General features: G+C 54.1%; 1 protein-coding gene across 1 annotated transcript; it reads right to left on the bottom strand.

Annotated features, from left to right (window-relative positions):
- Window positions 1-12,147: 12,147 nt before the first annotated feature.
- Window positions 12,148-14,430, bottom strand: CHAC1 (ChaC glutathione specific gamma-glutamylcyclotransferase 1). The gene is made up of 3 exons (XM_053928964.2): window positions 14,057-14,430; window positions 13,613-13,648; window positions 12,148-13,224 (listed from the first exon to the last, which is right to left on the bottom strand). Exons 1-3 carry the CDS (start codon window positions 14,321-14,323, stop codon window positions 12,823-12,825), a joined length of 705 nt encoding a protein of 234 aa, XP_053784939.2. The 5' UTR covers window positions 14,324-14,430; the 3' UTR covers window positions 12,148-12,822.
- Window positions 14,431-14,689: the final 259 nt, after the last annotated feature.

Here is a 14,689-nt window from a genome sequence, read left to right as displayed (position 1 = left end):
TTTGAAAAAATAATGGAGAACTTCCCCAATCTGTCAAAGTAAATAGACTTCCAGGAAGTCCAGGAAGCTCAGAGAGTCCCAAAGAAGCTGGACCCAAGGAGGAACACACCAAGGCACATCATAATTACATTACCCAAGATTAAAGAGAAGGAGAGAATCTTAGAAGCAGCAAGAGAAAAGGACACAGTTACCTACAAAGGAGTTCCCATAAGACTGTCAGCTGATTTCTCCAAAGAGACCTTACAGGCAAGAAGGGGCTGGAAAGAGGTATTCCAAGTCATAAAAGGCCAGGACCTCCATCCAAGATTGCTCTATCCAGCAAAGCTTTCATTTAGAATGCAAGAGCAGATAAAGTGCTTCCCTGATAAGGTCAAGTTAAAGGAATTCATCATCACCAAGACCTTATTATATGAAACGTTAAAGGGACTTATCTAAGAAAAAGAAGATGATCAAAAATATGAACAGTAAAATGACAACAAATTCACAGCTATCAACAACTGGACCTTAAAAAAACAAAACCAAACTAAACAAACAACTAGAACAAGGACAGAATCACAGAAATGGAGATCACATGGAGGGTTGTCAGAGGGGAAGGGGAAAGAGGAATGGAGGAAAACGTACAGGGAATAAGTAGCATAAATGGTAGGTAGAAAATAGACAGGGGGAGGTTAAGAAAAGTGTAGGAAATGTAGAAGCCAAAGAACTTATATGTATGACCCATGGACATGAACTAAGGGAGGAATTCAGGTGGGAGGGGGGATGTAGGGCAGAGGGGAATAAAGGGAGGAAATTGGACAACTGTAACAGCATAATCAATTATATATATATATATATTTATATTTATATTTATATTTATATTTATTTATTTTTATTTATTTTATTTTAAAGCCCTGGCTGGTGTGTCTCAGTGGACTGAGCACTGGTCTGCAAACCAAGGGGTCACTGGTTCGATTCCCAGTCAGGGCACATGTCTGGGCTGCTGGCCAGGTCCCCAGTGGAGGGTGCACGAGAGGCAACCACACATGGATGTTTCTCTCCCTCTCTTTCTCCTTCCCTTCCCCTCTCTCTAAAAGGAAATTAATTAATTTTTTTAAGATTTTATTTATTTATTTTTAGAGAGAGGGGAAGAGAGGGAGAAAGAGAGGTAGAGAAACATCCATGTGTGGTTGGCTCCTGTGCACACCTCACCGGGTACCCAGCCTGCAACCCAGGCACCTGCCCTGACTGGGAACCGAACCAGCGACCCTCTGGTTCACAGCCCATGCTCAATCCACTGAGCTACACCAGCCAGGGCTAATTAATTATTTTTTTAAAAAGAATATTTGATGACATAGGAAAATTCTCACAGTTTAATCTTAAGTGAAAAAGTAGGACACAAAGTAATTAAGCATGACAATTCTGTTTTCATTTAATACATACATGTGTAGGTTTTTTAATAGAGTTGTAAAAGGGAGAATGAAAAGGAAGTAAACTTTCCTGTGTGGTGCAATTATAAAATAATTTTTAATACTTTTATCATTCTGTATTTTCCAAAAGTTCCACTGTGATCATGTGTTATTTTATATATAATTACAATAAACCCTGTTAATAAAGAAGTATGTTTTTTTGCCCTGGCCAAGTAGATTGATTAGTTAGAGCGTTGTCCTGTACACAAAAATGTTGCAGGTTCGATCCCCCATGAGGGCACATTCCTAGGTTGAAGTTTGATCCCTGGGAAGGATGCATACAGAAGCAACCAATCAATGTTTCTCTCTCTCTTTCTCCACCCTCCCCTTCCTGTCTCTCTAAAATCAATACACATATCCTTAGGTGAGTATTTAAAAAATTATTTTTAAAGATGTATAGCACTGACCGGCATGGCTCAATGGGTTGGGTGTCGTCCTGCAAAGGGAAAGGTCGTGGGTTCAATTCCCAGTTGGGGCACGTGCCTGGTTGTGGGCCCCGTACCCGGGGTGTGGGCACGTGAGAGGCAGCCGATGAATGTTTCTCTGGCACATCGATGTTTCTCTCCCTCTCTTCCTCCCTTCCCCTTTCTCTAAAAATGAATTTTAAAAATATTTATGAAAAATAAAAAGAAGTATATGTTTTTAAGGGGAATTCAGAAAAAACTCAAAAGCAAAGAAGAAACTAAGATGTTTCCTAGAATCGAAGCTCTCTTACAGTGTGTCTCTCTCTTTCAATTCAGTTCACGTGATAAAATGATAATGTGGTAACACTCCCACCCTCTTGTTTTCACGGGGACTTCAGAGAAGCTGTGCTTCAGGTGAAGGCATCGGCTGGAATCTCAGACACCACGGGAGATGTCTTTGTTCATGCCTCAAGTTAGCTTTGGGGCATGGATGGAGCCCTGCTCCAGCTCACAAGGCCGGCGCTCCAGTGCACCTCGGCGTAAGGCCCGCTTCTCCTCTGGGGGGGAAGTGAGCCCTGCAGGCCCGCCACCGGAATAAGCGTCTTTCACCTCTGAGGGTCACCTCTAGCACCTCTTTGTGCGCAGACCTCTTTTTTTTTTTTTTCCAGATCTGCATTTCATTTTATATATTTGATTTATTTACTCATGAATAAGTAGTAAATTGGACAGTTCAAAATCAAAAACACACAAAAGGGCATAAGAAGAAAAAGCCTCCCATCCCATCCTCTGGCCCCCAGTTGCCCCCCTGGGAGGCAGACTGTGTTGACAGTTGCTGGCGAAGTCTTCCAGACACACTTCTATGCTTTCCAAACGACATGGTTTTATTCGTACTATGATCTAACCGTGTATGGCTTTTTTTTTTTTTTTTGCACATAACATTATGTAGAATAAGAGAGTACAGTAAAGAAGGTGAAATGTTTTCCTAACATTAGTAAATACTCCTCTTAAACATTCATAATGACCGCAGACACACCGTGAAAGGGAGACGAGCCAGTTGGTCGTCCTACTGCGGGACGATTGTGTTTTTGTCCCCTTAAGTCCTCTCATTCTATCCAAATGAAACTGCCTGAGTTCAGCCAAGGATTGCATTTCGCTCCCTGGGGACACAGGACCTGGGGGTCAGGAGGAGGCCCAGGGCACAACCCAGAGGGATGAGAGGGGGGTCCCTGGCCTCAGGAGCTGGCTGTGTGGTCCGGGGCCCGCAGAGGGGATATATTTAGCTGGGTCAGACGCTGCAGACTGTCCTGCCCCAGGAGGACTGCGATGCTGGTAAACAAACAGAACGGCTGGCTCCAGCAGGCACTCCTTCCTCCTCCCTCTCCCCTGCTTGCTGGCAGGATGGAGGCGGTGAGAGGGAGAAGAAGGCACCGAGGGGCATGTGGCCCGGGCGGATTCCGAAGCAGCCTCCTCTCGCTGCCCCAAGTTTGTTTTTTTGTAATTTCCCCTGTTTCGTTTTGTTTCATTTTGCCCACCCTGGCAGACCCTGGGCAGCCCAAGAAGTCTCCCTTCTTCCTCCGGTTCCTCTCTCTTTTCCCTTTCTCCCTCCACCCCAGTCAACAAAACTTGTCCTGTGCTTTGCGAAGTGAGTGGAGTTCATTCATGTAGTCATTCCTCCAGGTCAACTCACTTATCCCAAGAATCCGAGAGGCAGTTACGACGATCAGTTCTGCTTTAAAGATGAAGAAGTTACAGATTAGAGACAGTAAATAACCTGACCGAGGACTCTAGGGTACACGGAGGCCTGCTTCTCAAACCCAGTCCCTCTGATTCCAAGCCCATGACCCTCCTTAAAAAGAGGAGTCACTGGAACTGGGTGAGAACTGGTTTTCCGTGCAGCTCCTCAGTGTACGTCTGAGGAGACGGAGGCCAGAGAGAGGAAAAGTGTCAAGAGCTTAAAACAGAGACTGGAGCCCTGGCCATGTTGCTCAGTTGGTTGGAGCGCTGTGCCTTCACCAGAAGTTGCAGGTTCAATCCTCAGTCAGGGCACATATGGGAGGCAACCAATTGATGTCTTTCTCTCTCTCTCCCTCTTCTCTTTCTACAAATCGATTTTTAAAAATACATCCTCAGATGAAGAATTTAAAAAAAAGGAGAAGCCACATCAAGACTGATAGGAGGGGCAAAGACATGGAGTGGGCTGGTCCCACACCCATGTGTGTAGGGAATAAAAACCAGGAGGGTTGTCTTGGCTGCTGAGGTCCCCACTGAGGAGTAAGGGGTCCCAGTCCCACACCAGGCTCCTCAGCCCAGGGTTCCAGTGCTGGGAAGAGAAGTCCACATAACTTCTAATTGTAAAAACTGGCAGGGATTGAGGCTGAGGGAGACGGAGTGATGGAAGATTCAAGAGGTGGAAAATTTCAGTTTAAGCAATAGCTAATAAGCTTAGTCATCAATGCATGTAAAAAGCCATTGTTCCAGGAACTGAAGGTATGACCCACCCTGACTCCAGCAGACCATAAGCAGTCCCACCTTTGTGCCTCAGGAGGACCGCGAGCGTCCAGGTGGCGTCTGAGCCCTAGTGCTCCAGGGTGAGACGTCCCCTGCCCAGGACACAGATGAAGACCACCACCCAGGGCGTGAATGCTGCAGTTTTTTTAATCCAATTAACTTTTCCCTTAATTCCAAACCCCTTATCTATACTTTGTTCTCCTTATAAAAAGCGTCATTTTAAAATGGAATTTAAGACGGTCTGTTAGGGTGCAAACCCACTGTCCTCTCAGATCACCAGCCATCTGAGTCCAGCGCCCATCAGTGTTCAATCCCTGTCTCTGCTTACTGGGTTCGGTATGTGACAAAGGCTGGCTTTTGCGACTTCAGGAGGGCTTCTGGAGTCCCAGGCGGTTTCTCTGACAGGGGCCATGCACGGATTTACTGGGACTCGCTTGCTCTGAGCTCCAACGCTACGCTGGTAGCTCAAAAGACACCAGGAACACACAGGAACTGTCCAGCATTAGAGCAAGAGCTGCAGGGCAAACAAGCAGCTTTCTCCCAGACAGAAGTGCTGGCAGAGGCCCTTGTTCCTTTGATGAGCCCTCCCCCCACAGAGCCTGTAGGGGGTCACCATATCTGAGCCTCCATCAACCTGGCTCACACTGTTTGCCACCCCCCAACGCCCCCCACCCCGTGATTCCCTGAGGCCCTGCCCCACCCAACTTTTGGGCCCACCCAAGCTATCACCAGTGGTTTTTCCATATGAATGGCCTGTCTGGCTCACCCTTCAGATTGCTCTGAGAGGCCCTACCAGCAGCCACTCCTGATTTGCAGCTCCGCCCAGTGCTCTTTCTTTGCAGCTAAACAATGGTCTGGGGTCTGGTTCTGTGCCCTGACAGGTTCTGAGGCCCCAGCAGATTTGGGGTGGGGGTGGTCATGGTGAGTCTGGTTCCTCCCCTCCCCTGCACCCCCACCCAGCCCACCCCCCTCTGCCGCACAGTCCCTCGTGTGAGGAGACAGCCCCCATCCTTCCCTCACTGGTGCCTTCTCCTTGCTGAGTGCGTGGGCTTCCATGCCACAGATGTCACCAGCACAGTGCTATCGAAGCTGCAAAGCACAGGCGTCAGAGATGTCTGCACACCCCAGAGTCAGGCCTTGGTGTTCAGGTAGAGAAAACTCAGGAGGTGTCCTGGAGGGGGTGACATCTCAGTTGAGCCCTGAAATCTAAGTGGCAAATCAGCCAGCCTGGAGCGGGCAGGGCAGGGACTTTCAAGATGAAAAGCCTTTTAGGGAACGAAGGGTGCGCGGCGAGGAAGAAGGCGCCCTGCGACGGCGGCGTGGCGTGAGGCAGGCTCCTGTCAGGTCAGCTCCCCCCAGGCCTCTCAAGGCTGCAAGTGGCCCATGAGCAGGAACTAGGTCTCCCTTCCTGTGGAAACCCCCGTGGGCGAGGCGGTACTCCTGTGGACAAGTGACTCAGGCCCTTGAGTGAGCAGCTTGTCATCAGCTTTTGTCCCCAGCTCTCACCTTCTCTCCCAGCCAGAACCACGGGCCTGTCTGCCACTCTCCTTCTCCCACCACCCTCCTGCCCGGGTGTGAGGAGGCCCGGGAGGGGCTGAGCCTGGCTGGAGGCCTTGACTGTCGGGAAGGGGAGCCACAGGAAGATACACGACGGTCCCCTTCCTCCCCTACTCTCAAACACCCTCAGGCTGTGCCTGGGAAGACCAACCTCCCCCTCCTGTGGGGACAGGGAGCCCCCCACCCCCGGGAGAGGTGCAAACAGCCCTTCAGCTTAGTGCCCAGGGTCTGGGCCCTGTCCCAATATGCCTGCCAAAGGGTAGCCCCTCCCTCAGCGTGGGTTTAGGGCTTCGCCTCTCTCAGACTGACGGGGACAGACAGGGGCCAGCCCAGGGCGGCAGCCACTGGCGCAGGTCAGCGCTGCCCCGGTGGCTCCCAGTCCTACATTCCCAGGCTGTGTACGTGAACATTCAGGTTGAATAGTGTCCTGGGTAGGCAATCTGGTGTTCTCCCTGGGCTGTGTGAGTGACGTTTTCAAGAGGGTCTTACTCTCCAAGGGGATGTGTGGCATTGCCTTCAGGAAGGTGTCTTATTAAAACCCGTTTCCCATGGGTCCCTGAGCTCTACCGGGCCCAGGGCTGTGCTGCGTGCTGGGGTGCACACAGTTCCTGCCCGGGAGGGGAGAGGGGAAGGTCATTTTAGGGGGACAGAGTTGCGAGATTATGCCAATACAGCATGCTGGGCACAAAATTGAGGGGGTGGGCCAGAGGAGGGGCCACGCCAGGGGGGTGGGGAGGGGTGGGCAACAGCAGCTTCTGGAGGCAGAATGCCAGTGCTGAGCCCTGAAAGGTGTAAGAGGGTTGGGCGAAGGTGTCGGGTCGGGAAATTGGTGGGAGCAAAGGCTTGGTGGTGAGAAACAGCATGCGGTGGGAGGAGACAGCAGGTAGCGTGGACACGGGGTGGGGGCGTTGGGGGATGGAGGGGCCGCGGGGGGGAGGGTTTGTGGAGGAAGGGCCCCAGGGTGGGAGGGTGCCAGGGATGGAAGGAAGAGCAAGGGGCCAGTTCACCCTGAGGGCCCTGAGTCGCTGCCCATTTGTCAGTGTGGAGGGTGGCCAGAGCTGCATTTTCCATTCTGTGGAGAAGGAACACCCGAGGACGGCACAGAACTGGGAAGGTGGGTCTGTTTGGAGGTCGCCATAATCATCCCGGGAAAGAGGGAGTGTTAGGGCAGTGGTGGGGCGGCAGGTGGACACAGGAAGCAGCATCCATGGAGGAGTGAGGAAGGAATTGTGAGAAAGAAGGCTGGGTCCCACCACTGGGCCTGGGTGAGAGGGAGGCTCAGCCTGGGCTCCTCACTGGTAGGTCTGTGCTCCAGGGAGGGGCCAGGGCAAGGAGCAGGAGCCAGGACAGAGCCAAGGAAGGGACTGAAGTGCCAGGTGCTGGTGAGTGTGCAGTGGCGGTCCCAGACTAAAAAGGAAGGGCAGACACAGGGGGAGAGGCGCAGGTGCAGGTGGTACCCTCCCCCTCTGGAGGGGAAGAGCCAGTGCTGGAGACCAGCTCTGTGGCTGAGCTCTCAGGGTGCATCCAGCTTTCCTTCATGGCCAAGGAAATGCGCGGGGTAGGGGTGAAGGCAGGGGCAGGCCTGAACTGGGAAGAGCAGGCCTGGTGGGGACTCTTCCAGGGCAGCCAGGGAAGGGCAGAGGACAGTGACCTCCCCAGGCCACCGGCTGGGAGTGAGGGTCCAGAAATAGAGCGAGGAGAACAGAGGACAAGACTGGTCAGGGGTTTTGGTCAAGTCTTTCTGACAGCCACCTCATAAAGCAGCCTTGCTCGGCCCACTGCCCACAGCGCCAGGCAACTGGCCGTCCCAAACCGCACGCTGCTGAGAATGAAAGCGATAATCACTCCAGGACAGCAGGGTAAACGAGGCCTGTCCTGGGCACACTGGGATACGCGGTCACTCTAGCCATGGGCTAGGAGGCTGACCCTGTGCTCTGGGGACACGTGGTCTCAGGGACACTCTCCCAGTGACCAGCCTCCCCTAACCTGTCTCTAGGCACTAAAGTTGGACTCGCAGCCTGGGGCATCCAACCCTCCTCAGGGCCAGGCCTGGATAAAGGGCAGGTCTCCTTCATTCGAGGCCCATCTCCCCACCCCCTCTGCTCCCCTAAAGACTGATGAGGCTGCCACCACTGTCTTCGGGGCAACGACAACCCCCAGAGGGATGTGGTCCTTCCTGGGGGCCATGGGGGGCAACCTGGAGAACCCTTAGGAGCCTACCAGGCCTAGGAGGGTGCATGGAGGCCAGGGCATTTGCCCACACCTCCCCGCATTGCCCAGGTTCCCTCTCAGCAAAACCTGGGGATCCCAGTCTTCTCCCTCTTGCTGTCCCCTATTTCCCGTGGGCAGCCAGGAGATGTCCCCACATTCCCGTCCGGGTTTAGTTCCGAGTTCAGCCCTCCCCAGCACCTGCCTGGAATGTTACCCCGGATGCCCACCCACCAGGTCTCACAGCCTCCAGCCACCTTGCCTCTGCCCAAGCATGAGCCTCCTTAAACCCAGGCCTGAGCAGGACGTCTGCTTAACCAGCAGACAAAACAAAAGAACAAAAACAAACCAAGACCCCCACCCCTTGGGAGGAAAACCACATGGAAAACAGAAACATCCCCACAGAGCACAACTTCCCCACAAGACACAGTCTACATCTTCCTCCAGACTGACTCCAAAGTAGCTTTTAGCCTGGTCCCCACCGCCCCCTCCACTGCAGACCCCAGGGCTCTCTACACAGCTCCTTGCCAGGCTCTGTGTGGCTCCCTCCTTTGCTGGAGCTGCCCCCACACACCGGGAATGCCCACTCTACCTGGTGGAGTCCAAGGCTTCCTTAAGGCCCTACCACAGCTGACCATCTCAGCCCCATCCCCGGAGCTCCAGGAGAGGCCCTTAGCCCAGATCAGGTGTGAGGAGATTCTGTGGTTGGCAGTCTCCCGTCGCTGCAGGTCCAGGGCCCTGTGGCCTCTGTAAACTCGGTAACCGAGGACTGAGTTGGCTGATTTTTCCTGCCCACACTCCAGATTTTCCAAAACAATGCCGTCCAGGGAGGGAGAGGATGATTTCTGAGGTCTCCGCTAACTCTGAAACTTCTTAAGCTGCAGCCTGAGGTTGGACATCCAACCGTCACCCTGCTTGAATTCCTCCGAGTAAAAAAGCAAAGAAACAACAACAACAAAATATTTGTAATGATCCTACATCAGCAGTCCTCAAAAATGGCCCAGGAACATCTGAGGGTCCCCAAGACCCTCCCAGGGGGTCTGCGAGATCAAAACTATTTGTGTAATAGCACGAAGAGGTTATTTGCCTTTTTACTGTCATTTTCTCCCAAGCTTGTGGTGGAGTTTTCCAGGGCTGTACGTGTGGATCTGCAAAAGATTAAATGCAGAAGAGAGAAGACTCCAGCTGCTTCCACTGTCAGACATTAAAAAATATATAACAATGCCAGTCTTTTCATTAAATGTGTTTGTTTTGGAAAATAGATCATTTAAAAAAATATGTTAATGTGTAGTGGATTTATTTTTTTACTTTTAGAGAGCAGGACAGGAAGGGAGAGGGAGAGAAACACCAATCAGTTGCCTCCCGCGTGTGCCCTGGCCAGGGCGCAAACTCAAATCCCAGGCGTGTGCCCTGACGGGCATCAAACCGGGGCCCTTCTTTTCGCGATATGATGCCCAGCCAACTGAGCCACACCGGTCAGGGCAGGGATTTATTATTTTTATTTTTACTTTAATAAATACATTTTAAACTTCTCAATTTCTGATACACTGTGTGTTGTCCATAGCTAAATCCCACATAAACAAAAGCTGTGGGGTCCTTAATAAATGTTAACTTGTGAAGCAGTCCTGAGACCCCCACACTCTCCCCACACCCTCCATGACCCCTCAGCTCCCATCTCCCAGAGCATCCAAATTTCTTGAGAGCTGTCCACGCCCTCTCCCGCTGGCTCCTCAGCCCTGTCTTCGACTTCTCACCACTCTTCCTGAAATCGCCATCACTGAGGCTACTGAGGACCCCCAGCACTTCATCCAAGGGACAGTCCGGCCCTTATTGTCCTTGACATCTCGGCAGCATGCCCCTGGGCCTCCTGATTCTCCTCCCTCATTCCATCTGCTGGTTCTCACCTGTTCCTGCTCCGCCCAGGTCACCAGTGCTGGGAGCCTCAGGGCTGGGCCTCTTTCTCTCCAGTCCCTGCGCTACAAGCGTCCTCTCAATCACGTGTGGCTCTGGATCTCTGACCCCAGCCCCAACTGCTCTCCTGAGTCCTAGACCCACACATTCAGCTGCTTCCTACACACCCACGTGGATGGCACTGCCCCACACGGGCTCCACCCACTCAACCACTCCAACACGGGCAAACCCCAACTCACCCTTCTGACTCTGAATCCCAGCCCTCTCTCCTCTCCCTCACTCTCCTCTCCACCAGCCACCCTGAACCCTGCCAGCCTCACACTGAACCCGCTCTCCAGTCCGCCCTGCCGCCCATGCCCACTGCCACACCTCAGCTCGGGCCGCCTGCACCCCTCCTGGGCCTCCCTTTGGCCTTCCTCCTGCAACTGGAGCCAGCAGCTGGTGTTCCTCTTAGGCAGAGTCCACATCCCTTCGCAGAATCCACAGACAGCCCCACTGACCCAGGTGGAATGCCACCTCCACAGCCCAGCTCACCAGGCTGGCCAGCAGGAGGCGGGATGCAGTCCTGGCACCTGCCCGCCCCTATGTTCCTTCCACCACACCGCTCTTTCCCAGCTGGTCTGACCTTGCTTCTCTCTCCAGCACAAGCTGTGCCCTGCCTGTGTTCGCTGAAGTCCTATTCTCAGGCTCAGGGCTTGGGCCTATCACTTCCTCCCCGAGAAAGTCTTCCCTGACCCCCCTCAGGGCCAAGAGCCCTTTCTAAGCTGAGTGCCCCACCCCCTCCCATCACAGCACATTTCAGGCTGAGTAGTCACCATTCGGTTTCCCGGCTCTGAGTTTCTCCAGGCTGAGGATTTCTCCCCCTCTTCCCTGCTGTATCCCCAGTACTTAGAGCAGTGCCTGGTCTATAGCAGCTCAGAAAACACTCACTAAACAAATGGGTTGAAGAATTCAAACCCATGTACACTGGCAAGCAGCCCTCCCCACACCCATTTGGTACAGAGCTGGGCTCTGCTCTGAGCTCACAGGAGGGCCAGCAGGCGGCCACCCAGGGCTCCTTGCCACCCCCTGCCTCCGCCTGTTGTGTTGCCCTGACTGAACTCCCATCAGCAGCCAAGACGTGAGGCTGCCAACACATGGGCACACTCCCCAGGCATAATGGCCCAACCTGGTTGGAGCTGACCCTCCTGGGGACACCCAGACCAATCCAGGACACCAGCCACAAGAGCAGCAGCAACACATACCACACAGCATCCCAGTGTAAACTAACGCTCAGAGGGCTGAATACTTTTCTGGAGTCACTAGGCCAGTACGGGAAGGGGCTGGGTTGGAGACAGGCTCTTCGGCTATTAGAGCCTCTCACTGGGCCCCTCACCGTTACTGCAGGTCCAGGAGCAAAGGCTAAGTCCACTGAGGGGCTATTCACAGTTTCGGAGCCCAAGGTCAGGCTGAGGTCCTGGGACCAAGGATTTGTGCCTGGGGTCAGGGTGGGGAGGAGTAGCCAGGGCAGGCACAGTGAACAAGCAGCTTGTTCCATTGTGGGAGTGCCCTGGCAGGTCACGGTAAAATAGAAGGGACAGCTCACAGCCCGGAGGAGGCAATAGTGAGCATCTGGACTTCAGAAGTCAAAGGAACACCGGGTCGTCCAGGCTATAGGTCTTCGCCATCAGCACTATGCCAAAAGTTGTCAGGTCCCTACCCTAAGCCACATGCTCCTCTAGCAGGAAGCCAGAAGCTGGACCTCACTATCAGGAAGAGGCAGCAGCTGGCCCGGGAGAAAGACCTGGTCTGAGCTCCAAGCCTGACAGCCTCCTTGGGGCAGAGACACGGATACCAGTTCAGTGGCAACACTGCTCGCAGAGCTGCCAGGTAGAGCCACACAGGCCGAATCCTGCATGACTCCGTGGTGTTCTCTCTGGGCACTAGGAAGTGAACGGCGCCCCTGGGGGTGTTGGAACCCAGCAGTCTGCCTGCTCCCTGAGAGAAAGAGACAGAGGCAAAGAGGGAGTCCTTTCCCCTCCTATGAGGCTTCCAGGGCTTCACCACCTCACTCTCCCTGAGCCCCCCATCTGAAGAAAGAATCACATTCCAACACGACACAGATAATAAGAAACCAGTTTATGCGTAATAGTATGGGACAGACTGGGATGGTACCAGGGCCTATAGTGATGAATTTCACAGGAATAAACAGACAGACAGATAGGGTTGACACAGATAGACATACGGACAGGAAAACAAATCCAATGGGTCAGAGTTCCAGGCCCAGCCTCAGCAGCTGTGCCTGGGCTCCAGATCCAGCTTTGCCCTGGGGGGTGAAACGGGATGACGGGGGCCTCAGGACCCCCTTTCCTCACACCCTCCTGTCCCTCACCAGCAGGTTGAAGCCTTTCAAAGGTGGTATTTCTGGGGCTAGGGAGTTAGAGGGTCAAGGCTCATGGAGACTCCCTGGGGAGGTGGAGGCCCAGGCGGTGTGGGGTTAGCAGCAGCACTGAGGGAAATCTGGTCAGGCAACAGGCACCGGAGATGGGCACCGCTCAGCAGGGCCCATGTGTCCAGGGCAGGCCCCCCACCCTGCCCACCACACCAACATGGTGCAATAAATAGTTTCAAGTAGTAAGTCAGTGTCAGGCTGGAGACGGAGGGACAGGCAGGGGCTTAGGGAGAGGAGTCCCCGCTGCCCACTGAGTCCTCTTAGTGAGCTCCAGCTGTATCAAGTCTGTCTGTATGCACAGGAGTAGGGGCCTAGCCCCCACATCCATGCAGGCACTCCCTACAGGGGCTCAGCCCCCTCAGACCAGTGCCAAAGCCTGCTCGGTGGGGCAGAAGCAGGGCAGCATGGTGCCCACAGCGTCCACAATGGCTGCCAGGTGCTCGTCCTGTGCCTGGGGCCCACAGAGCTGCATGAAGTCTGCCAGGCGCAGCAAGTACTCGAGGTTATGGCCGGAGAAGCCACGGCAGGACAGGATCTGTGTAGCAATGGCCTCCTCAGGTGCAGGCCCCAAGTAACCAGGGTTCTGTGGTGTGGCCACGTAGGCCAAGGCCTTTAGTGGTTCATCAGGAGTGTCTTGTGGGTAGAAGGTGACCTCCTTGGTATCATAGCCACCGAGCACTGCTTCCCGCACGTTCAGATACTTCAGAGCCTCGTTCACCTGTTCATCTCGAACCTGGTATGCCACACCCCAAGTGCAGCCCTAGGAGGAAACACGGACACATGGGTCAGTCACAATAGCTCCTTGCTGGTCACACCCACCCCAGGACTCCACTCCAGGGGGGAAGTGGAAGGAAGGCTGATAAGCCATCTAGTAGCAAAGCCTCCCCCCTCCCCACTTTCTAAACAAGATCCCGGGTGAAGAGGATCAATGCTCAGAGTGTGCTCACAGGACCGGTAGCATCACCTGTAAGCTTATTGGGAATGTGAGTTCCAGGCTTTAACAAGACCCTCGGGAAACTCCTGTGAGAAGCTCTGAGCCTGACCACCCTTTCCTCTGCCCAGAGGGACATCTAACTTAATCTGCAGCCAAGGACCTGGCACCCTCCACGCTCGGCCCCTAGGGTCCCTCTCTTCACTCAGGCACTTACCTCATGATCTTCAAGAAGGGTCACCACACGGCCAGGCTGCAAAGGAAAGAAAGATTTTGAAAAAGACAAGTTAGAAGTCAGTTCTGCCATTACTGCCAGAGGACTAACTTATCAATCAGGCCAGCAGAGGCCTCAGAGAGCTCCACTCAGTCAGGGGAGAACAAGGGAGTAATGCAGGGATGCGGGAGAAACAGACGCAGGGCAGGAGCCGGACTGGTCATTAGAAATATTCATCAACACAGTTACCCACCGGATCACAGACTGCAGCCACCACACAGTGATCCACTGGGCACGCAAATTTAAGCCACAAGCCCCGGGCACTGGTTTACACATTTCCCCCATCAGCAAGGAGCCACAGTCTACTCAGACAGCCCTGGACATTCCGGCGCCCACTGTCCTGCCCCTACCCCATCCTTATTCCCCAGGTCATGGTTGGATGCTCACCATCTTGTCACTGCCCCGATGGAAGGTGTCTCCTTGCCAGAACCGGCGGCTGTAGCCACGCACGAAGCCCACACGGCTGTCGCTATAGGCGAAGTCGGGCCTCCACACCAGGGAGCCATACCCGAAAATCCACAGCGCTTGGGGGTGGCCGTTGTCCCGGGGGCGCTGCGCAGGCGGTGAGGCGGGCGGCGAGGCGGGTGGGGAGGCGGGTGGGGAGGCGGGTGGCGAGATAGGCGAGGCGTTCTGAGCTAGGAACTCCTGCTTCATGGTGCCGGGCACAGGGACGGGCCCGGACGGTCTCCCGGACTGGTCTCCGGCGCGGGCACGGAAAGACCGACGGACTCGCACACCTGGCCTGGCACCGCTTAGACGCTCCAGCTGCGCTGCCCTTTCCGAGGCCCTTTTTAAACCCTCCGGCGGGCAGGCACCGCCCGCCGCGGCCAGCTGTCACGGTGATTGGGGCGGGGCAAGTCCCCTTCTGGCCAATTACGTTTGGATTTTGTTGTCCGGTTAACCGCTCCACCCTGTGAGTGGGTAACTGCGAGGCCTGTCGCGCCCGATGATTGGTTCGGCTCCATCTCTGTAGCAAATATGTCAGGAGTGATGCAACGGCTGGGGAGGTTTCCCCAGCTC

Source organism: Desmodus rotundus, chromosome 7, assembly GCF_022682495.2.
Source record: "Desmodus rotundus isolate HL8 chromosome 7, HLdesRot8A.1, whole genome shotgun sequence".
Classification (NCBI taxonomy): Eukaryota; Metazoa; Chordata; class Mammalia; order Chiroptera; family Phyllostomidae; genus Desmodus; species Desmodus rotundus.
Note: the sequence above shows the minus strand (reverse complement) of the source record. Positions and strands in the feature narration are given on the sequence as shown.

Excerpts from the sequence above, each read along its gene's own strand:
- CHAC1 (XM_053928964.2), bottom strand. The coding sequence starts at position 14,323 with ATGAAGCAGGAGTTCCTAGCTCAGAACGCCTCGCCTATCTCGCCACCC. Across the intron at positions 13,649-14,056 it reads ATCGGGGCAGTGACAAGATG|CCTGGCCGTGTGGTGACCCT; the intron begins GTGAGCATCCAA and ends TTTCCTTTGCAG. Across the intron at positions 13,225-13,612 it reads CCCTTCTTGAAGATCATGAG|GGCTGCACTTGGGGTGTGGC; the intron begins GTAAGTGCCTGA and ends GTTTCCTCCTAG.